The 24,608-nt window shown below is 41.9% G+C and overlaps 1 protein-coding gene and 1 pseudogene across 4 annotated transcripts in view; one reads left to right on the top strand and one right to left on the bottom strand.

The window, feature by feature from the left end:
- Positions 1 to 607: 607 nt before the first annotated feature.
- OGT (O-linked N-acetylglucosamine (GlcNAc) transferase) overlaps positions 608 to 24,608 on the bottom strand; it is a 31,962-nt gene continuing 7,961 nt past the window's right edge. For 2 of the 4 annotated variants that reach the window (XM_086470199.1, XM_086470198.1), the window contains exons 5-22: positions 22,461 to 22,577; positions 21,005 to 21,084; positions 19,382 to 19,577; positions 19,002 to 19,142; positions 18,693 to 18,793; positions 18,356 to 18,509; positions 18,148 to 18,249; positions 17,704 to 17,883; positions 10,080 to 10,238; positions 8,402 to 8,491; positions 6,301 to 6,426; positions 5,367 to 5,537; positions 5,126 to 5,242; positions 4,879 to 5,046; positions 3,512 to 3,664; positions 2,545 to 2,797; positions 2,250 to 2,373; positions 608 to 1,640 (exon numbers count right to left, since the gene is read on the bottom strand). In XM_086470199.1, coding sequence (XP_086326325.1) covers positions 1,466 to 1,640; positions 2,250 to 2,373; positions 2,545 to 2,797; positions 3,512 to 3,664; positions 4,879 to 5,046; positions 5,126 to 5,242; positions 5,367 to 5,537; positions 6,301 to 6,426; positions 8,402 to 8,491; positions 10,080 to 10,238; positions 17,704 to 17,883; positions 18,148 to 18,249; positions 18,356 to 18,509; positions 18,693 to 18,793; positions 19,002 to 19,142; positions 19,382 to 19,577; positions 21,005 to 21,084; positions 22,461 to 22,577 — 2,607 coding nt within the window. In that variant the 3' untranslated portion in view covers positions 608 to 1,465. Of the gene's footprint in view, positions 1,641 to 2,249; positions 2,374 to 2,544; positions 2,798 to 3,511; positions 3,665 to 4,878; positions 5,047 to 5,125; positions 5,243 to 5,366; positions 5,538 to 6,300; positions 6,442 to 8,401; positions 8,492 to 10,079; positions 10,239 to 17,703; positions 17,884 to 18,147; positions 18,250 to 18,355; positions 18,510 to 18,692; positions 18,794 to 19,001; positions 19,143 to 19,381; positions 19,578 to 21,004; positions 21,085 to 22,460; positions 22,578 to 23,792; positions 23,938 to 24,608 lie in introns of all 4 variants that reach the window. The other 2 variants (XM_086470200.1, XM_086470197.1) reach the window with 2 other exon arrangements.
- LOC147414903 (uncharacterized) lies at positions 12,669 to 13,406 on the top strand (annotated as a pseudogene).

Consider the following 24,608-nt stretch of genomic DNA (forward strand, 5'->3'; position numbering starts at 1 on the left):
GGTAACTGCAGAGGCACCCGCAGCTCCTCGGGCAGCCGCGCCCAGCCCCGGCAGGGACCGGGGCACCCGGGTGCGCCCAGCAGCAGCGCCTGCCAGGAGCTGAAGTCTGAAGCTAAGCACAGCCAGGAGACAAAACTCACCTGCTACACATCAACACCCCCAGCACCACTACCAAGGCTCACACTCATACCAGATTGCAGTCCATGGCCCACCACAGAGATGCAGGAGTTGAGGAATTCTACTGTTGCTTATTCAAGACAAAAGTACTAATTTACACCTAGGCCATGACCTCCAAGGTACTACAGAGTATGACCTGAGATGACAGCACCCTTAAGGCCAGGAGAAACAAGCTGCTGTGATGCCCCAAAACACTTCCAAATTAAGCACGCACACACACCACAGCTTTCAGGTTTGCGTGGGTTTCGTCGAACGCAATGAAAACAGAAGGCACAAATCCTACACTTACCTGGGATTATTTCTGCTGAAATAAACAGCGCTATTTAAAAAAAAATTACAGAAAGGAAGATGAAAGGCCAACAGTTCAGTATACTTTTCTGACAGCAGCACAAGAAGGGCAGCAGAAAATGTGAAACACTGGTCAAATCAGTCAAACTGGCAAACCAAAGCTTTATTTCTTGTTTAAAGTCTTTGCTACAGTACCTAGGACTGCACCTCTACACATAACTAGCAATCATTCCTGAAAGATCTGTATTTGGCACCAGTTTGTGTTTACCTCACACACTTGTGGGGAAGATTAATTTCAAATCAAATTTGGTTTTTCAACAGAATACGAGCTGCCATCATGAAGCCAATTAGCTGAATTATTGGAGAAGCTTAAAAACAAAACAAAACGAAAGTCCTTATCTAAACCAACACATTACAGAGAGCTCCAAAACAGAGGTCAAACATTAAAAGGCTGATATAGGCTCAAGTGGTTTATAAAACCTATAAAAAAAGACTACACCAGCAAATATGCCCTTTCAGTCCACACAAGTTTAGAAATTAATGCAGGGAGCAACACTCGCTAGCTGGAAATCTTGTCATGGGAGAACCACACATATACCAACAGGAGTACCCAAAAATCAAATGTTAAAATGCTGCAATTCCCAGTCCACATAAAAGGAGAGAGATTCATAGGAAGATTAAATCAATCCACAAAATCATAAATTGGTTGGGCAGTTCCAACTTCCCCCCGCAATCATTACACATCACTCATACACACAGCCTCACATTTACACGGCTCAATCCCATTCAAATTCCTCATGGAATAAAAGGATCCCAGGCTCTATTGAGTCTTTCCTTATCATGCAAGAAGTAAGTCTGGCTGTGCTTTAATCACCATCATGATTACTTCAGTACCAGGCAGATTAAGTAGAAATGCACAGTTTTTAGCTCATCATCTCTGCAGAAGTGTTTGAGAGGCTCAGTTCCTGGAGAGTTCTGGGTGGGCAGACACAGTCTCTCTTCATGCAGACTCACTGGCCTCTACTGGCTTAATCATGTGGTCTGGTTTGTTGCCAGCAGCATAGTGATCCCACATCTGAAGATAAAGCCGCTCCAGGTCCATTGTGTACTGTTTTGTGTTGAACAAAGGACTGGATATTCTCTGCTTCCAGACTTTGCCACGTATTTTTTTCAGGCTACAAAAAGAGTTAAAGCAGTCACAACGGGTTCCAAACACTTCACAATACATTTCACTTTTGAAATCTACTGTTTTCGGCTAATCCACAACTGCCAGTACAACTGTTTCAAAAATATCTGCTCCCCTACTTCCCCCAAATTCACATTGCTGTTTCATCCTCTCGTGATTTCTGATACAGACCAGCATGACCACATCAACTCAGAAAAGCTGCAACATTAACGCATTAACTTGGTGCATTATCGGTACTGCAGTAGCTGTTTACAGGACGATTTTAACTTGCAGGAAGTGACAAACTGCTTAATCTTCAATTTAAAGAGAACAAAAGGTGAATGATATTGCACGTTTTACCACGTGAGAGCCTGCACACGAGCGATTTCTTCAGAACAAGTAGCATTGTTACTCAATGGGGAGAGCTGTTAAGTTTACTGTAAAAGCAGAAGCTGCATTAACTGCAAGACAAGAAACCTCTAGACGAGAACTGCTTGGCTATTTTAAATACTAAAATATCTGTGCAAGATTAAAACTACTGGTAAGTCTTAGCACTGTGCCCAAATACAGCACTGTACATACTTGATGTTACCACATTACACAGTACAAGTTTGCTTACTATTCCAGATCAGTTCCCAGTTTCACAGCAATATCCTCGTATTCCTGTCTACTTTTTGCAATGAGCTCAAGACAACCCAGGCACGTAAGCTGGGAGGCAGCAACCCGTGATGCAAGTGTCTCGCCTGTAAAGAAAAAAAAAAATGGTAACAGGAGAAAGCTTATCAAGTAACTTATTGCAGAGTATGAGTTACTTTCCTTCAGCCTCTGTAAGAGGGAACAAAGTTTGTTGGGCTTGCTGTTATTAAAAAATTAACAATATTCAAACTCATCTACGTAGGTTCCCACTGCATTACCTGGCATAGTGACCATTGGAGTGCCAGCCCAGAGGACATCCATCCCAGTTGTGTGCCCATTGCAAAGCGGAGTGTCTAGGCAAACGTCAGCCAATTGCCCTCTCCTCACATGTTCTTCTTTGGGGGCAACAGGAGAAAAGATGATACGGTTTTGGGCAAGACCCAAGTTTTGTGCATACTGCTGAATATTGGGTTCTCCTACAGCTGGGAATCGCAGCAGCCACAGCACGCTGTTCGGAACTCTTTTTAGGATCTGTAACAAAAATAAAAGGAGCACGCACAGAAAGTTCAGTTGGAAACATTACCACATACCAAAATGAAGCAAAAGGCTTAATCGTTCAATACTGTAAAAATCTTACAAGGTATAGAGCAAGAAAAAAAACAGATCACCATTTCGAGTGGAATAACTAGGATTGCATTTCTAATCCCATGGAAAGAGATAGCAACTCTGAGCGATAGTTCATAGAACAGTACTTGAAGAGAGTAAGTCTTGAGAATAAGTCTTGAAATTTATGATCTCATTTATATATAGGCCTGTGCTATGGAATATAAAAAACCCACCCCATAAGTAACTCTCAACAATACACTACAAACTGGGCCCTGATACAGATGCTCAGTGCTTAGATCTATCAATCTACCAACTGCCAAGGCCAGTTACGGCTTCATTGTGCAGACTAGGGAAGATCAAACTTAATTCACAATGGAGCACCAGCATACTTAAACTGCCCAAGATGTAATTTTTCACTAGCTAGAAGCACAGATGTGATTTGAAATCAATCTAAAAAATTCTGTATTCTATTAACACAAAGTCCTGCAACATGAGCACTGTAAGGATTCAAAGGGCTCAGGGTCAATGCTTTCCACGGAACAGTTACAGTTTTAACTTGGATGAAGTTTCTACTAATGAACAGAACAGCTATGTTCCGGAAGTCTGACCTTAAACTCCATATTAGATATAGATACTCACATTAGCCCACATCTGTAAAGTGGAAGGATCAATCTTATACAGCTGATTAAAGTTACAGTATACAACAGCATCCTCTGGTAAGCCATACTGAGAACGAGTAGTAACAATTATAGTTCGCGGAACTTCTTCGCCAGTTGCTGCTTTGTTGTTAATCTGAAGAAAAAAAAAAGCAGCTTATTGAACCGCTGAAATTGCAGGAAACAAAACTACGCCCTGTGGAATTGTCCTGAAACACATGGCAACATTTATTAGTGTTGCAAGTTATGGTAAGCATGTCTTCAGTTTTATTACACAAAACAAAATTGTCTACTTACCCATAACAAGAATTTAACTGGCACACGTACATGCTTGTGGATGCCATAATGTTGCAACCACCAAGGCACAAAACACTGGGCATTCTCACGCCCTTGCTTTATCTCCCTGAAATTCCAAGTAACTGGAATAATTGGAAAGAAGAGTCATATAAAGAGGCATTACACAGTGACTCCTCCCCTCCTTAAAGTTGCTTCATTTCCTTGACACCAAAAATGTAACTAAGACTTCAAGGAATAATAAAGTAGTACTTAGAAAGCAAAGCGGGGTTTTGGTTTATTGGGGTTTTTCTGGGCTTTTTTAAGATAAAAGACAACTGGCAAAGAACAGATAGTCAAGACTGAAGATACAGACCAATTTATTACCAACTTAAAGGAAAGTCTCAGTTGCGAACAAAAGAACTCATAAAAAGAAACCAAGGCGTAAGATTATGGATAAAGAAGTGATAATAAAAGGTCTCAAAATGGTGAGTTTCCTGTAGGACTGTAAACTGAATGAAATTCACAAATCAAAAGAGTTATGCCAATGTCAAAATACGGTATCTTTAAAAAAGAACTGTTCCGCAAAGGAGTATTAAACAAAAGTAGTAACTGTCACTATCACTAAAATCCCATGAACTAACAAGCACAGTGGTGGTGGTATAGTGCATAGTTCAGAAAGATGTGAGGAGATGAATAAACCTTGCTGAGATACAGTAATTTCTTTCTAAAGGAAAAATACAACTGAAACTGTGTAACAGCTCACAAACACCCTGCAGGCCACAGGCAATGAGCAAATCTTGCCTTCAAATTGTGAACAACCAAGTGTCTTTACGCAACAAGATTAAATCTCTTTGGACTTTAAATACCTCTTGGTATAAGCCCTCTGTCTCTGGGGGGGGAAAGATCATCTTCCAGGACATCTGTGGCTTACAACATTTGCAAGTTTCCTTCAGTATGAGAACTAAACAGATCAACATGACAGAAGACAAATGTTTGCTTCGAGGTTTCTCGTCCTTGTTAAAATGTACAGATATGACATAAAACCCAACAGAACAGCATCTTTAAGTGCCTCACCTGAGTAGTTGCTAATCCATTACTGATGTTGAATCCATTGATAGTTATCTGAATTTGCCCACGGTTAATCATCTCAATCACGGCTTCTGCAATTGTGTTCATAGGGATGACTGGCATGCTAAGGGCAGCATTGCCATCTGCATTGTCACAACTGTCAGGACACTTCATCTAAGATAAAACACAAGAGCATCAGAGAAAGTACTAGCTTCAGTCCCTAAGACCGAACACACAAAGGAGTAGCTCTCACCTTAACAATCTTGACATCAGGGAGGCTGTCAAGGAAAGCCTTCAAGTCAATGCCATTCAAGACAATTCTGTTATCGTAAATATGACCATTGGACTTGAAATCAATGACTGCTTTTTTCTGTTTAAAAAAAAAAAAGTTTTACAAAAGTTACAAGCTCCCTTACCGAGTACTGTGATAAGTGCCATTTTATAAAGTCAGCTATAGAAAACACCTACTTTTCCAGACCTATCTTCCTACGTACCTTCAGATGGGGGAACATGTTGGCGTGGTCTCCAATAAAGAAAGTGTTTGGCATGTAAGCTAATTTCTCTGAATACTGCTCAGCCACCTCAACTGGGGAAGTTTCTTTATCTGTGATGATATAATCCATGAACAGTGCCCCACTGGTTCCAGGATACCCTAGCCACATTGCCTAAAAAACAGGAAAAAGCAAGGCTCCAGTCCCAAGTGCATTGCAAAAATAAAGGAAGTTAAAAATCCATGCATTTTAAGTTAAATTTTCCACCTACAAATCCAAGTTCCTTCTTGTGCTTTATCAACTGAAGAGCAACCACTAACCCCAAACTTTCACTACCGAGACAGCGAACAGCTCAAGGATGTGCTAAAACTGATCCCTCAAGCAAACGGCCAAAGTACCCAACGACATGCAGCTACAGCCGGAATACTAACCATCACCAATTACAGCTCCTTTCAGCTGACACAACTTCTGTAGCCTAGAGTGATGGATTCAGACTTCTCCCATTCCCCTTCCATAGGTGTTTTAGAAAATCCTTAGTAAAAAAACCCAAACTCTGTCGTTGATTCTGACTTTCTCTAACTAGAATTTCACTAAGCCTAAAGAGATTAGAATGCAACAATTCATTTCCACAAGTACTTCAAATACCCTTTCTTTGTTCTAATGCAAGAAGACAATGATGTACAGGACCCTCACAGAATGAAGGAGTTCTCTTTCAGCACATAGCCAAATGCCCAGAAAGCACAAAAAACCCCAAACAACTCTGCTTCAACAGAATGATCCTATTTGCCCTCACATACGCTAAGCCCTAAAAGGTCTCTCTTGCTTACCGACCAACATGAGCCTTCAACGTTTTTTCCACTCTGCCGGAAGAAAAAAAGAAACTCTTCCTACTCACAACTGGTTATTTTGGAGATACAGAGCCCTCTAACTCAATTACCTGAATAGGTGCTGGTCTCAGGGCAAATAATTCATTCCGGGCTCCTTTGGTGTAACCATTCATATTAATGAGAATGTGTATCCCATCCTGATGGATGCGGTCTGCTGCTTTTCCATTACACGGTATCTGAAGAATAAATAACTACATAAATAAATGTTATTTTTGTTTTCAGTCTTTCAGTAATATATGCAGTTAGTCATCAGTGTACCAATGAATAAACGTCAGCTGTGTAATTGAATTTAGGTGAGATTTAAATCTCATTACTCCTGGTTTTACAGAGGTAGAAGTCCTCAACCCAATCAAAAAAACCTGTTGAAGCCAAGAAAAACTGCACTTTACTAGACACAGTGAAGCAGCTGCTGACACAAATTCTAACTGTGATACCTGAAGACTGCCTCTACACATTCATGGTTAAGCTCAGCAAGTCATGCAGAAAAGTATCACAAATGGACCACAGAGGAAACTGCAAGCAACAATGAAACTGCTTCAGTTCTTGGCTAAATCAAAAACCAAAGAAGAGCGGAACTTCACATAAGGTATTACCAATGACTTTCAATAAGAACAGCAAAGCCTCGGAAACTACAACGTGTCTCTTCTGTCTAATATGAAAGGTAAATGATTTTCAACAGTTCAAAATTCCTCCAAAAATTAATTACATAATTAGTCATTACCTACAAGCAGGTAAAATAAAATATTTGATAGAGGCCACTAGTTCAGCAGCAGTAAAACAAAAAAACAAAGGACAGAAACTGAGGCTATACAAGCCAGAACAGCCCAACCACCACCACTCCTGTGAGGCTCATGAACAATCAAAGCTCATGTAAGGCAAGTAACAGATTCCCAAACTAAGGTTAAGACAGAGAAATTACTTCAAACTGAAGATCAAGAGTAAGCCAATTAAGTACTGTGCAGCTACTGCTGACTCTATAATTAATATGCACCATAGAAGTACTTCATTTTTGTCAAAAGGGAAAGCTACTTCACATTTTATACATGGTAAACACAGGCACGTAGGGAGTTTATGACAACAATCTGAGTTCCCACCTTAGTTTAATGTTAAGTTACACTGCTAATGCAATAGATAACAGTAAACTGCTTCTACCTGTTTGACCCTCCTGTACAAATCTTTAAGAGTTGTGTTGTAACGTAAAACTACGAGTTTGATGCCTCAAGAATTTTAAACAGGAAAACTCGGTGTATCATTCTGGGCGAAGGAAAAGGACTTTCCCAGACAGCTGTTAAGTGCAACAACAAACATGAAATTGCTGCCCTGTTTTTATGACCCAGGGCTTTCAACAACCACAGCTGCAAAAGCAGAGTGGGGGATGGAGACAGACAGCTTTCCACAAGCATAACTGAAGCTCATTATTCTTCAAGAGCATTTTAAAACATCAACTTTCCAAAATCCATCTCAAACAATTCTACTGACATGCTGACATCAATTTAGCGTTTTTACTTATGGGAGCAGGTTCTGAATAACACGCTGAATTTAAAAACTACATGCAAGCTTTATCCGTCACCTAATCTGGGACTGCTCAGCTGCCAATCCAGTGCCATTATTAATATACACTGATTATCCCATGCCGCTTTACGGTTTTGCCAGTTATCTTGAAATAGTCTAACAACTCCTTGACTTCTGTGTGTACTGAAATCCCCACCAGTTTTCACACAGAGAAAAAAAAAAAAACAACCAAAAAACCAACCACCAAAACCACCTGTAAATGTTACCAAAGCAACCTTTTGATAGAGGAGCACTATCCACCCATTATTCATTAAGCCTCCATCCTCCTTCACTGAAGTAAAGCAAGCTTAACACATTTGCAGTTGTGGCATCTTGACTTATCCATGACATTTAGATATGACTATAAGCTTAAAACCTAATGGAACAGTATCGCCAATATTTTTTAATAATCACACAGAGGTCACGCAGTAACCACTGCATCCCAGGCAAGGCATAACACCAACAGATCTACAAACTCCAAAATTCTCAAGACTACTATCAGCCTAATTCAAGAAATTATTGCAACTAAAAATTTCAAACTAGAGGATGATCTTCCTTCATTTAGGTTTGCTAAAAGGTCAATGCATCAAAAAAGCTCACCTGAGACAAGTCAACGAAATGATTTGCTTCAGCCATCACTTTTACACGGAAGTTTGTACCATCATCAGGACTCAGGGCATAACAGAATACCTAGAATACGAGGCACCAAAAATCAAGTATCTGCAACAACTTGACAACAAAGTAACTTTGCTGTAAAACATACAGTACCGCAAATTTAAATTACATTAGCAAAATTACATCTAGTTTCATACAAATTATATTAATTTCTGTGGCATTTACCAGCTGAGAAAGAAGTCCAAAAAGGAAAAAGAGGGGGGAAGGGCATTAAGCATTTGCCACATTCTACCTAGTTCTGGTGCTAGAGTATGACACTGCATCTTGCACAGACATATATACAACGCTCTCATCAGTGCAAAGTCAAGTAATTTTAACAAATGGATTTGCGTAAGCATTAAATTCACCTTTTGTAAGATATCTTTGAAGTTGTAATTACTAAGAATCATTAATTATGACTCAGGTTGAACAGACAAGCTAAGACTAGGGGAAGCTTTTTAATAGCTTCTTTAAACAGTGACTGATTCTCTCCAATTAAGAAACTGCAAATGTACCTGAGAAACTCAAGGTGACAGATTACGTAAACAGGCATCGTTAGCTAACCTAGCACACACAGATAGAGAAAAAATAGACCAAATATCCAAAGAATTTATTATCTTTCAGGACGAAAGCATCGTTTCAGTAAAATAATAGGTAACTTCTATTTAGTATTTAAATTAAGCTCTGTAAAGCTTTATAAATCCAGAACAAGACATACTGCCCTTTGTCTTGACCTGATGTTCAAAGTTAAATGCTATATTCTCCCCACACCATATGTACTCAGACCACCAATTTAACTGTTTCATGAAAACACCCGCTTCACAGTCACACTTCTGAAAACAAGTCAAGCATGCAGCTTTGCCACAAGAATTCCAGCCTACAAAGACTTTGTGACCAGGACAAAGCAAGAAGGTGGAGGGAAAAAAGCCCAAAACCAAACTAAATAAAACAAAAAAAAGATTAATAAAACACACTTTTGCAAGAAGGAAAGATTTACAACGCTTTACAAAGGTAAGTACATTCTCATGTTTACGAAAACAGGAGCTCAAAACTGAGGCAATTTAAACAGTCATGAGGCAAACAACATTACTGGGAATTAGTTACATTTACAGCTTCAATCCCTTAACATGACATCCAAATCAATATAGGCCTGACTGTCTTTAGCATTGCTAAATCGTATATGCTCCTCCTGGAACAAGTGTAGTGCGTAATTTCCTTTTGCAGAGAAAAATTAATGTAAAAAAAACAGCAGCAGAGAGTGAACAAAACCCAGATGTGTATCTGTAAATCAGAAGTAACCAGGCAGTAGTAGCTTGATGGTGAAACACATCTACTCAAAGAACAGCATCTGAAGCTTACAAGAACTTTTTATGGGCCATAAATCCCACCTACAATAATTCTAATTCACCTACCTTCTAAATAACACTTTATTGCTAAAGGAGGATGAATCACGCTAGAAAACACTTCAACCCATTAAAAAAAGCAGCTCACTAACAAAAAAAAACCTGAAACAAAACCTCAAACAAAAATTTGCCATTCCCTAGCTTACCTGCCCACACCAACAAAAAGAAAGTGCCACTCAGAGCTGTATTTAAAGCTTTAAGCGTGCCATTTACATTTTTACCTCAAATTTGTCTGGGTTATGCATGCCTGGGATTGACTGCATTAGGTGTGAGGTTGGATGGTTTCCAAAATCAGAGCTCACATAGCCAATACGAAGTCGACCTTCACTGGCCTTCAAATCCTTGGGATGCTCATATGGTGGCTTGTGAAGAACATTAATCTGTCAAGAAAACAGAAAACTGTTTATAAACTCAGAAACCAAAACCAAATGCTAAAGAGAAGGACAAAAAAATCCCTTGAGTTTGTAGAATTAGCTTTATCCCACATCCAAGTAAGTGGTCTGTGGGCATTTATTTCAAACCTCCATTACATGTATTCCATGGGAGCCAAGCATAATGTCCACAAACTGTGTTACAAGATGTCACATACCTACATTCAGCCAAATAAAGACAGACATCACTACTGCAAGCTGACATTTCTCCTTTTCTACCAGTTTATTTTTTAAGTACTCCACCTCTGATTACTAAATATACTGATACCACACCACTACGACCAGGAAGTCCTCAAACTACAAGCCTCTTGTGACCGGAACAGTATTCCTGCGAAGCACCACAGCACGCTTTCTGTTCTTACGCTCACCAGCTTCCCCAGACATCAGCTTGTAGCCACTATCACTGACAGGATTACCAGGCTATTAAGACAGGCTAGTTTCAAAGCTAAGTGTTATCTTCTAAAGTTTAAGATCTTTACAGTAGCTAACTAGACCCTTCCACTGGCCGATAGCGTTTTTTCAGTTGTAACTGGCAACCTGCTCACGCAGTCCTTCTCAACACTCACAAGAGCCAATAGCTATGATTCTCTGGTGGAACAGAAAAAGAAGTTGCACAAAAATTTACAGAATTTGCCGTCAACTACAACCACTCTCGGCAGCTTGAGATGCTGCTCAGTCTCATGGAAATGGCACACAGTTAAGCAATTACAACAGGAGAAGGTATGTTTTTGGAAGAATTTAGTCTACTGTACACAAACGTCCTGGGTTTGGCTAGGATAGGGTTCATTTTCACAAGAAGCTGAGAGGGGGCCAGCCAGGACAGCCAGACCCAAGTAGACACAGGGTATTCCATACCATGCTGATGCCATGCTCGGTAGAGAAGGGGAAGCGGCAGGAAAGCGCACGATGTTGCGTTCCGTGTCACTCTATATATTATTTCATTAGTGTTGCTGTTATCATTATTTTTTCTCTCTTTGTGTTGTTCCATTAAACTGTTCTTATCTCAACCCACAGGGTTTTACCCTTTTCTCCCGATTCTCCTCCCCACCCCACCGCAGGGGGAGGGGTGAGCAAGCGGCTGTGTGGTGCCCTGCTCCCAGCTGGGCCTAAACCACGACAGACCTTTTTGGCACTCAACGTGGGGCGTGAGCGGTTGAGATGATGGCAGATCTGGCCAAAGCATGTTGAAAGTTCCTTTGTATGCACTTGTTACATTAGTTAAATAACTGCTGGTCACCACGAGGGTTCGTTTGTTCGCATGGTGGTGCTATGTAAATCCGTATATGCACTATGTGCTCCCTGCGGTCATGCCTGTGACCTCTTGGGAGAGCGATCAGGACTATCTACACTGGCTTATGTCGACATGGTATGACTGCATCACTGGTCATGAGGTTAAGCTGGAATTTGTATGTGGCACTGCTGTCGTGCCCATTCCTCAGGTGCCTTCTCTCAAGAATTTGTTACTAATCACACCCAGTCCACGGGAGGGACAAAGGGGGATACTTTCTCCCACTCTTCCACCCCTCCTTATTCCTTCAGGCTTATTACAGCAGCTTTTAAGAATTTTTACTATCCCTGGGATGTCCAAGCCAGCATGTTCTTATTGCTATGTCTCCTGAATGTGTCCCAGGTCTTGTCAGGGATAAACAAAATTTTTCTAAGAATAACACCCAGAGATCTGCCCTGAGGCTGGATAATTATGAGTGGCAGGGGGTGTGGGAGAGCATGGGCAAGTGCCTAGGACAGTGGTCACCCCCAACGTTTTGGAATTTCACCCCTGAACAAATACATAATCCTGAAAAACTAGTAAAATATTTGGAAAAGGTACGCTGTCACCCTGGCAATTCCAGAGAGACATGAATCACTGCAATATGCTGGGGCCTGGCCCATGCCTACCAAGCCCTTCTCAAGACTACTCAGTGCCCTCAAGAGCAAGAGAAGGTCTCTGGACCTCAAAACAAATGAACAGGTGCTACAGCTGAACCAGAAAACCAATGCCGGTATCAGTTGCCCCTGTACAGAAGGACACAAAGAAATCTGTTTGCTTAGTGAGGGATGAAAGTGAACCAGGGTCATCACGAGAACAGGAGGAAGACACAGAACCAGAGATAATCACCCGATCCCTATCCCTGAGTGAGCTGTGAGATATTCGAAAGGATTTTGGCTGCCATCCAGTGAGCACATTGTCACCTGGCTGCTCAGGATAACGGGGCCAGTAGCTTGGAATTAGAGGGTAGGGAAGCCAAGCAGCTGGGCTCCCCATCTAGGGAAGGAAGCATTGACAAGGACACTGGAAAGCAGACACAAACCCTCCTGTCATGTGTGAAGGAAAGGTATCCCTTCAAAGATGTTACATGTCACCCAGGCAAGTGGACCACCATGGAGAGAGGTATCCAGTACCTGAGGGAACTAGCTGTGCTGGAGGTGATTTATAATGATCTGGATAACAGGCAGTCACCTCTAGATCCAGATGAAGTCTGATGCACACAGCCCATGTAGCGGAAGTTTCTACGAAGTGCACCGCTACCGTATGCCAACTCATTGGCAGTAACGTCCTGGAAATAAGGCAAGGGACAAAGGGCAAACAAATTAGCTAGCCCACTCCGGCAATATGAAGGAAGTCTCTCTTCTTCCCTATGGGCCTCTGCCTCAGCCATGGAGGAACTGTCCCGGGAATTCCAGCAATTCAAAAAGGGTATGTGCGATCCCCCACCTGTAGGGGACCATATCTCAGCTACTAGAAACGGGGGCTCCTCTGCTCAAGAGAATACAGAAGGTACACACCACAGGGTACCCTGTGGTTTTACCTAAGTGACCACGAAGAAGACATGAGGAAGTGGGATGCCAAATCCACTTCAGTTTTAGCTGTACAGCTACCTGAGTTGTGGGGAGAAACCACCACAGAAGGGATTTCTTCCTGGAAAGATGCCGCTCCGGTTTCCAGGGGCAAACTCCCCAAACAGGGCAGAAGGGTTGATCTTACATCTCATCCTCTTGAATGGACTTCTAAGTCACTTCCACAAGAAGGGAGTGATCCTGATCAATATTAGAGGGGCCCTGCCTCCAGGAGGAAAGGGACAACCGTGTTTATTGGACTGTGTGGGTCCGATGGCCTAGCATGTCAGACCCACAGGAGTATATGGCTCTAGTAGATACTGGTGCACAATGTACCTTAATGCCATCAAGCTATAGAGGGACAGAAACCATCTGTAGTTGTGGAGTGACAGGGGGATCCCAACAGCTAACTGTACTGGAAGCCGAGGGGAGTCTAACTGCGAATGAGTGGCATAAACACCCCATTGTGACTGGCCCAGAGGCTCAGCGCATCCTTGGCACAGACTACCTCAGGAGGGGGTATTTCAAGGACCTGAGAGGGTACCAGTGAGCCTCTGGTATAGCTGCCTTGCAGACAGAGGAAGCTGAACAGTTGTCCACCTTGCCTGGTCTCTTGGAAGACCCTTCTGTGGTGGGGTTGCTGAAGGCTGAAGAATAACAGGTGCCATTCGCTACTTCAACAGTACATCACAGAGGCAATATTGCACCGACTGAGAGCCTCCGATTCCCACCCATAAGCTGATTTGTCAACTGGAGAACCAAGGGGTGATCAGCAAAACCCACTCACCCTTTAACAGCCCCATATGGCCAGTGCAAAAATCTAACAGAGAGTAGAGACTGACAGTAGACTATCGTGGCCTAAATGAAGTCACACTGCTCTGAGTGCTGCTATGCTGGACATGCTGGAGTCAAAGGCAGCCAAGTGGCACACCAAGACCTACATCACTAAGGTGTTTTTCTCAATCCCTTCAGCAGCAGAGCACAGGACAGTTTGCTTTCACTTGGACGATCATTCAGCAGACCTGGAATCGACTGCCCAGGGGTGGAAACACAGTCCCACCATTTGCCATGGACTGATTCAGGCTACACTGGAACAGATTGAAGCTCCAGAACATCTGCAATACATTGATGACATTATTGTACAGGGTAACAAAGCAGAGGAGGTTTTCAAGAAAGGAAGGAAAATAGTTCAAATCCTTCTGAAGGCGAGTTCTGCGATAAAACAAAGTAAGGTTAATGGACCTGCACAGGAGATCCAGTTTTTAGGAATAAAGTGGCAAGACTGGCGTCATCAGATTCCAATTGATGTGATCAGTAAGACAGCAGCCATACCTCCGCCAACTCGTAAAAAGGAACCACAAGCTTTCTTAGCTGTTGTGAGTTTTTGGAGGATGCACGTACCAGATTAGAGTCTGCTTGTAAGCCCTCTCTATCAAGTGACATGGAAGAAATACGATTTCAGATGGTGCCTTGAACAAGAAGCCTTTGAACAGATTAAACAGGAGATTGTTCATGCAGTAGCCCTTGGGCCAGTCCAGACAGGACAAGATGTCAGAAATGTGCTCTACACTGTAGCCGGGGAGAATAGCCTTACCTGGAGTCTCTGGCAGAAAGCATCCGGGGACACCCGAGACCGACCCCTAGGGTTTTGGAGCAGGGGATACAGAGGATCCGAGGCCCGCTATACTCCAACTGAAAAAGATACTGCCAGCACACGAAGGAGTTAGAGCTGCCTCGGAAGCAGCTGGAACTGAAGCACAGGTCCAACTGTGCTTAGCACCTCGACTGCCAGTGCTGGGATGGATGTTCAAAAGGAGAGTCTCCTCAACACACCACGCAACTAACGCCACATGGAGTAAGTGGGTCACACTGATAACACAGCAGGCTCAAACAGGGAGCCCTAGCCGCCCAGGAATTTTGGAAGCGATCACCAACTGGCCAGAAGGCAAAGATTTTGGAACGGAGGAGGAGGAGGTGACACATGCTGAGGAGGCCCCACCATGTAATAAACTACCAGATAATAAGAAGCTATACGCCCTGTTTACCGATGCGTCCTGTCGCACCGTTGGAAAACATCGGAGATGGAAGCTGCCGTGTGGAGTCCCACACGACGACTTGCTGAAGCTGCTGAAGGAAAAGGTGAATTAAGTCAGTTTGCAGAGGTAAAAGCCGTCCAACTGGCCTTAGACATCACTGAGCAAGAAAGGTGGCCATGCTTTATCTCTATACTGACTCATGGACGGTGGCAAACGCTCTGTGGGGGTGGCTACAGCAGTGGAAGCAGAGCAGCTGGCAGTGCCAAGGTAAACCCATCCAGGCTGCTGAACTGTGGCAAGATATTGCTGCTCGGGTAGAGAACCCCGTTGTGAAGGTACGTCATGTGGATACCCATGTACCCAAGAGTAGGGCCACTGAAGAACACCAAACCAACCAGCAGGTAGATCAGGCTGCTAAGATTAAAATGGCTCAGGTGGATTTGGACTAGCAGCATAAGGGTGAATTATTCATAGCTCAGTGGGCCCATGACAGCTCACGCCACCAAGGAAAGGATGCAACATAGCGATGGGCTCGTGACCAAGAGGTGGACTTAACCATGGACATTATCGCACAGGTTATCTGTGAGTGTGAAACACATGCTGCAATCAAGCAAGCCAAGTGGTTGAAGCCCCTGGGGTATGGAGGGCAATGGGTGAAACACAAATACGGGGAGGCCTGGCAGATTGACTGTATCACACTCCCACCAAGTCGCCAAGGCAAGCGCCATGTGCTTACAATGGTGGAAGCAACCACGGGATGGCTGGAAACATATTCTGTGCCCCACGCCACTGCCTGGAACACTATCCTGGGCCTTGAACAAGCAAGTCTCACGGTGACACAGCACCCCAGAAAGGACTGAGTTAGACAATGGGGCTCATTTCCAAAACAATCTCATAGACACCTGGGCCAAAGAGCACGGCACTGAGTGGGGATATAACATCCCATATCATGCAGCAGCCTCCAGGAAGATTGAATGATACAATGGTCTGCTAAAAACCACACTGAGAGTAACGGGGGGGTGGGACCTTCGAACATCGGGATACACATTTAGCAGAAGCCACCTGGTTAGGATCTACCAATTGACCTGGCCCTGCCCAATCAAACCTCCTACATACTGTAGAGGGAGGATAAAGTCCATGTAGTGCACATGAAGAATATGTTAGGGAAGACAGTTTGGGTTAGTCCTGTCGCAGGCAAAGGCAAACCCATCCATCGGATTGCTTTTGCTCAAGGACCTGGGTGCACTTGGTGGGCGATCTAGAAGGATGGGGAAGTTCGATGCAGCCCCCAAGGAGATTTCATTTTGGGTGAGAACAGCCAGTGAATTAAACTGTATGATGTTAATTGGTAAATAACCCTGCCACTGTATGTTGCCACTACCACAGCTGCTGTATGTTGTATCAATGCCGTTACAGTGAGAATCACTCAAATCACTCAAATCACTGAAGGATGGACTTTGATGAAACCGAGTGAAAGTCAGCAGTGACGGAACTTGAACTGGCTTCAGCAACTGGCGCCCAGCAACCTCCTCAAGATCAACATCTTCAACCTCCAGACTGTGAGCATGGGCCACATGAAATACACCAGCCGTGGGCTCCGGATGCATCATGCAGCAATCCAACACCACCTCCGACAGATGGAAGCCCAGAGTACGAGATCTGGGCATGATGTAGATGGTATAGAATAAGTGGTGGATAATATCCTGGGTTTGGCTAAGATAGTGTTAATTTTCACAAGAAGCTGGGAGGGGGCCAGCCAGGACAGCCAGACCCAAGTAGACACAGGGTATTCTATACCATGCTGATGCCATGCCCGGTATAGAAGGAGAAGTGGTGGGAAGGCACACGCAGCGCCAAAAGGCAGGCGGTCTGGGTGGGCAGCTGTTGCATTCCGTGTCACTCACTCTATATATTATTTCATTAGTATTGTTGTTATCGTTGTTTCTTCTCTGTGTTGTTCCATTAAACTGTTGTTATCTCAACCCACGGGGTTTTACTCTTTTCTCCCGATCCTCCTCCCCACCTCACTGCAGGGGGAGGGGTAAGCGAGCAGCTGCGTGGTGCCCTGCTCCCAGCTGGGCCTAAACCACAACCATGAAGTACTCTAAAACAGAATCACAACAAATGCTCAAAGTACTTCCTACTGTGATGCATTGCCCCTGTAATATGGCCACTAAAGCGAGTGCATTTGGTAATCCCAGAGCCAATCAAACACAAAGCTCACACATTCCAGCAAGGATTCACTAGAGGAAAGGCCAGGTTCCAAGCGCTACAGATGCTGGAAAGGAACAGGTTTTGAGAAATACTATCACACAGCTGCCTGGATCTGTTGTACCGTGGGGAAAGATTAACGTGCTCACTCTGCTCTTCCAAAATACCCCTTGCATGTACTTTGCCAAACGAGATGAGTAACACTACATCCTATCTCCCAACAGGTCAGTGACTCATAAACCTTACAAAGGCTAACTATGCATTGGATTTTCAGTAGGAACAGGCAAAATCGAAGTACTTCAATTGCAAGTGCCCTGTATAAAACTTCCTACCTTGTCCAAACACAGATTTCCATGTCTCTCAGCAATAGCCTTCCTAAAACTGTGAGAAAGGGGATATAGCATGCTGTGATGTGGGTGGACAGAAGGCAGTCTGTTTTTCTCCAGTTGATCAGCTACAATGCTAACCAGCTTCTTCATTCTTTCATCATAGTCTGTCCAGTCACAGACAATCTAGAAAAATGAAAAATTAAGAGTAGTAGAACAATGGCTTCCTTTGATCTGTATCAGATATTTCACAACTTGAGACTAATGCTTCTTCCAAAAATGAAAGTGAGAATTTCAGTAATTACTGTTGATAACTGTATGATCTTATCTTCTCATTTAAGACTCAAAGTCTACTCTTTACATTTAAACCAGTGATTATTTGAGGTGACCCAGCTCATATTTGCTGCAGAGGAATCTTAAGAATTACAATCAAAGTCTCCTCTTCCTCACCTGCAAACAGTGGGCCAAGTTGCAGTAGGCATCTGGGAAATCGGGTTTCAGTTTCAGAGCAGTGCGGTAAGAGGCAATGGCTTCTGGTATATTCCCTGAATCCTGTAAGGACACAGAAAATAGTCAGCAGATCAAAATATATTCAGGGTAAGTATTCATAGTGCCCCACCATACTCTTAAGAGTATTCTAAGCGTTTACATGTGCTACCTTGTGAATAGAGGCCAAGTTGCTGTGGGCATCAGCAAAAGCTGGGTTTATCTGAATTGCACGGGTGTAGCACTGTAGAGCTCCTTGAACATCCTGCATCTCCTTCAAAGTATTTCCCATATTAGAATAAGCATCTGCAAATGTGGGGCTGATTCTGAGAAATAAAGATAACATATGTCATGAAAAATAAAAGCTCCTCCTCCAATGAGAAACCACACCCACACCCAGACTTTTTGGTTTGCAAACCAACTATCTGAATTACAATAGACTACTCAAGTCACTTGCTGTACAAATCTGTTATGAAAGGCTGGGACTACTACAGATAGTACCCATTTACCTAATAGCCTCTTTGTAATGCATCAGAGCTTCCTGTAACTTTCCTTGCTGTTGCAGAACGCTTGCTAAATTTGAATGCGCAGCAGCAAACTCTGGAAAAACCTGCAAGAAAAAGTAGAATCTGTCTCTCAAATGCCCCAAGTAGACCATTATCAAAAAAATACCTGTGCATTTCTTACTCTTCTTTTTACATGACTCTGGTCTCTGAGCAGATTTCCTCCACTTACGACCAAAAAGGGAAAAACCACCTGTCATATTACACATTCCCAACTTTAATTCCCCACCTCTCCCTCACCACATCCAACTGTACCTCAAGAGCCTTCCGATAAAGACGGACAGCTTCCTCGATATTCCCCTGTTCCCGCTTGATGTTTGCTAGATTGTTGAGGGAATCTGCATGAGTGGGACAAAGTCGAAGAGCTGTATTGTAGCATTCTTCTGCTTCTACCACCTTCAAAAAAAGGAATATTGTTATTATGGTAATATTTGTTGTAACAGCACTGCTTAAGAAGTCGTTATACAATCACTTTTAATCAGTTCAAGCTGAAGATTTCCTGAATTCTTCTTCCTTAGCATTAACTAAATGAGGGTAACATGCCATCCTAATAAAGCCGGTGACACCTGGTGTCTAAAATAAACCTTCACTGTATTTTTAAGAATTTAAAAAGAGGGAAAAAAAGTACTCCTTACACTGCCCTTCTCCTTCAAGGCATTGGCCAAGTTACAATAGGCATCGGGGAAGTGGGGTTGTAGTTCAATAGCCCTCCTGTAGGTGTCTATTGCTAGGTCTATTAGTCCTTGCTCATAATACACACAGGCAAGGTTGCCATGCACAACTGCGTGATTTGGACTCAAACTCAAGGCTCGTAGATAAGCCGCTACAGCTCTGTAACAAGAAAAAGAAGGTAAAGTCATCCTCAGAACAGCAGTTATATTTACCTTGAGCATAAAACCAGCTTACATAAAAAACAAACTTCAAGGGATACGTATTATTAACACATACAAATCCTGTAAGATGTTACCGAAAACAAAGAGTACTGCCTAAATAAAAAGCCCAATCCAAGGATGAATTATTATTATTCATGTTATTTTAAAGCTATGCTGAATTCTGTAATGACTAGCAGGCTAGAAGAAATACTTCACAAAAGAATCTTTTCTTCCCACCTGATGCTGTATAGTGATCAATGTAAGTCTCCTGGACAAAAAAGTAAAGCTTTCATCTACCTTTTTAAACACTCTTCATTACTAGGATAAGCATGAGACCTTTGCTCTACTTTTTTTTCCAGTTTACTATTCAACTGTAACAATATCAACAGTATCCTATTACTACGCCTTTATTCTCCCCGCTAACCTAACATATGTATCATGCTTTACTTGTACACCAAACTTCATTTTGTTCTAAAGTGAGATCTTTAATTATATGCTCCTATAGCACTGTATGACTGATGTATTCGAATATGATTTCTAGAAAAATCACAACAGTATACACAGTAAATTCTCAAAAAAGCAATGTGAAGTCTTAAGTGACGAGGAAAGAGGCCCCTGTTCAGCCCATTAATTTGTGGTTAAAACAGGAATCACTCATTTACACTGTGTGCAAATGCAACTAGTTAGAACAATTAACCTGTTCCCTGCAAGCTTTTATTAAATTTGGAGCCACAAACCACAGCTACCAGAAATTATAATCCAATTAACAGATGCAGTATGGTACACCACATACGAACAACACAGCCTAGACCTTCTTCCAGAAACAACAGTAAGATTCATGTATCAGATCAGAGGTCTCAAAACAAGCTAGTTCAAAAAGACAGCAACTGTACTGGAACCCCACGCAATAACACGATGCCGACACATAAACAAATACAGAATATTCAATCAGATGCTTAGCTGAATTTCAGCATTTCAGCTTGTCTTACACAGAAGGAAAATTTTAGGAGACACACACTTGTAGATAATGTCCTGAATCACAGAATGAGAACAGAGACCTCAAGGGTTCATGCCTTTCTTGGACATCTTATCTTCACCCATCCCCAGCCTTAATTTCAATCTGTTTTCATCAATACCTTCAGAAACTCTCATTTTTAACATTTTATTAAGTACAGGAAAGTAATGTGAAGAAATACATTCCGCAAGAATTTTTAATTTTTTTTATGCCAGTAGCCTGCTCTGTATGCGTTTCAAAGCCACTTGCTTGCTTAGCTTACAGCAGAAGTCTCTGATATACTGTCCAAAGAAATTTTGCATCAGGAACCTAATTTGTATCTTGATACATCTGACACGCCACTGACAGAGCAACAGTACTTATCTGCTTACCTGTCAAATATTCTTGCCTCCTTCAGGACATTTCCCAGATTGATGTAAGCATCCAAAAAATTTGGGTCAAGTGTTACAGCCTGAAAATATTTTTGAAGTAACAGTTTTGAGCATTAAAACAAAAACATTCTCTATGAAACCTAGTTGGTTTTTGTGTGGGTTTTTGTTTGTAATTTGACAAACCAAATCTGTAAGCACGTAAGACTTTATTGATAACCTAGTAAGGAAGGAAAAATTAAGTTATATAAATCAGCAACAGAGCATCAAAGTTATTTACCTGTAGAAAGGTCAGCACACACTAACTTCAAATTTATTCATTTGCAACTACTGCAGAATAAAGCGTTAAACATTTATTCCATGTTAGGCTGATCATACCCAACACTCCTGCCTACCCATGCTACGCTGCCTTTAATTTGTTTTTAGGGGAGAAAACCCTAAAAAACCTGATCCATATCCTTTATCTACTGCAAAATACGACAGCACTTCAAAACTTCAAATCAGCCCAGGAAAATAAGAGTTTCACAAGGGCGAGAAAGAAGCAAATACATCACATGTGCGGGGAAAATTCAGTAACCATTTAACTAAAAGAAAACATTTTCACTCCCTTCAAAACTAATAAAATGCAAAAAACTTAAGAACCAATAAAGTTACAAAAGATGCAGTAATAAGCTACATGTAAGTATTTGACAGGCTACACTCTTACAGTCTTTCTCATGGGAACTATTGTTTCCAAGTTAAAATACTTCATAATCTACCACTAACTAGACACAGATACAAAAAGAGTCCCGAGGAGTTAAAATTATTTTTGTAGGTCTTAACTTGTAAGTATCAGGAAGAAACTGTCCACCACATCTCAAATCCAGTTTCAGGTCACTTCAGAAACTTGAGAGAAGTACAAATTGAATTAAGATGATAACTAGATACTAACTAGAACGTTCCAAAGAACTAATTAATGAAACGAATCTAAATAAGTCTGAAACAATAGTGGTCAAAACAGTAAGTGGAGAAGAGGAATTAGTGTGTCACTTAAAATTGTTCTCCTCAGTTACCCACAGGACAGTAATACCTGAAACAAAATCAAAATGAAAGATTATTTTAAGCAGAAAGTTGTTTCTCCCTCTGACACATGAAACATACAAAATATTATTCCCATCAACGTAGATTTTTTAAAAAATTATTCCAGAAAAGGCCTGTAAAACAACTTAATGAATTTTCTTATATTTGACATGTGGATGAAGTCCTCAGGGTTAATTCTAAGCCTCTCTGAATATCTCTCTACTGGCACACAGGCAGTCCGAAACATCAGGAAGAAAAAAACCCCAAAACTATTAATACAGGATGTTAACTAACAGGACCATAACAAGTTCTGATGATCAAAATACTTCTACCATCCCAAAGCAGACAACTGCATGTACATTAAAATCTAGCAGTGAAGGTGACTGGCTTAGCTAGTTACCTTTTCAAAGTGATGAATTGCAAGCCAAATTTCTCCTTGGGCATTGAAAACACAGCCAAGATTACTCCAAGCCACTGCAAAGTTTGGTTGAGTCTCAATTGCTTTTAAGTAACAGGCCTTGGAACAGTTAAAGAAGAGAGATACAAAGGGAAGGGGAATATTTGTAAAAAGAAAAAAAATGAGAAAAAAAAATTGTTAGTATGCCTTCTCTAACCAGTCAAAAGTGACCCTGCAGTATAGGCTAGCTTGCGCCAAAACTAATGCGCTGCAAACTGTTGTTGATCCTGCGCCAGCGCAAACCAAAACCCAGGTGCAAGCCCACCATTTTTCAGTTATGCTGAGAACAAATTAACATGCCTCTAGACACCAGGTCACTGCAAAAATCATCTTTGAAATAATTCAAGTATTTCAGCAGAAATATCTGCCACCCTTAAGTGCATAAAACCCCAAAAAAGTACTGTGTAGAAATAACTTAGCTGTGGAATAAAATTATTGAATATTCTAAAACAGACAGAAATTACTTTAAAAAAAAAAATCAGAAGAACTACTGAAAAAGATTAAGCCATTCTTCATCTTTAATTGTCCTTGTCAAATGAGATGACACACCCAATCCCTATCTTCTTTCCCAGTTTCTTCAAATACCTTCAATCATCTTCAGCTTCAAAACCTCAAATGACAGGATTGCATGAAGGTTTAGGTCCCTGTAATGCAAGCGCAAGAAATCGCTGCGCATCCTAAAGAGCACGGCGCCACGCTATCGCTGCGAACTGCTTTGCTATATTGATTGCCCCTAGGTCCAGTGAACGGCCAGCCAGAATCATTAATCTACCAGACAGGCCCACACAGAAACTCACATATTAAATTTGACGTCTGGACTCTAAATGTGTTACAACCCAATTTTATCCAAACGGCCACAGCCTGGAGCTTGGGCAGCCACCCAATCAGAGATTAATCATCTAGCCGACCGTTCACGAGGGCTTAATCGCACGCAATGCGCGTTACCGCTGCGCAGCCTTTGCGCTACTGCAGGATCACAGCGCATCATCAGAAGAGCAGAACGCTGCAATCCAAACAAAGAAGAAAAAAGGAAAAAAATGAACAACCAGAAGAGTTAGAAGCTTTTACTATTAACTATCTCCAATTACTTCTTTTAAAAAAATACTTTAATTTACTTTTACTTTATTTCTTTGAAAGAATTTGTGGCTACTAGTATAAAATATTCTTACATTACTTGCTTGTAATTAAATATTTTAAGCTGTTTCTGAAGCCACAAGACAGAAGATTCAGGCATGGAGGCAAATGGTTTTGCTGTGGCAGTTACAAACCCGTTACCATATTTCTCATCATGTGACTTTTCGGTGCGTTCCTTGCTGGAAGAGGAGGAGGAGGTGTGTGTCTGCCCTAGATCCAGGCCTCGAGCTCCCTTCAGCGAGGCACCTTACGCATGGAATAGGAGGTTTCACCCACCTGAAACCTTCTAAATACAATATCAGTGGTGAAAAACCAAAAACAAGAGAGAAAATAAAACAAAATCATTAGTAAGAGTTCAACAAAGCAATTGCATTTTTTTGGATATGTCTTAACACATGGGAATGAGGACAATCTGTCTGTAACAAGGGAGACATGCAGAAGGGAGAGGGTTAATCAGGGCAATTGCATACAGCAGGGACTTTTTTTTTTGGAAGAAAGGCTCTGAAATATCTACAAAGAAATTAAATTTTATTTCAAACTGTAAGGAATCTGCTGGCTTGCTCTTTCAAATGGACTGATAACCAAAGAAACACATTGCAATTTACTCAAGATGTTTTTCCTCACTTATTAAGTTCTCACAAAACGGAATAACACTTTCAAACTAGGTGTCTCCAGAGCTCTGAAACAAAGAAGTCAGCAACCTAAGGCAGGCGCAGTGTCTTGGCCTATACGAGTCACACTAAAGCTGCAGTGAAGTGCAGTTCATGTTAGCTGTCCGCTTGGTGGGCTGAGAACCAAGTGTCTCAAAGACTGTTCAAACTCTAAATGCTGCTACAAAATATTTTCAACCTGGATCTGACCAAATCGGTTAGGCTGCCCTAGGATGGTATGCACATCCAAGTTGTTAACAGAAATCAAAATAATAATGAACTTTGAACCTGCACTCCCGTTACCCCA

This window comes from Leptosomus discolor, chromosome 9 (genome assembly GCF_034619465.1).
Source record: "Leptosomus discolor isolate bLepDis1 chromosome 9, bLepDis1.hap2, whole genome shotgun sequence".
Lineage (NCBI taxonomy): Eukaryota > Metazoa > Chordata > Aves > Leptosomiformes > Leptosomidae > Leptosomus > Leptosomus discolor.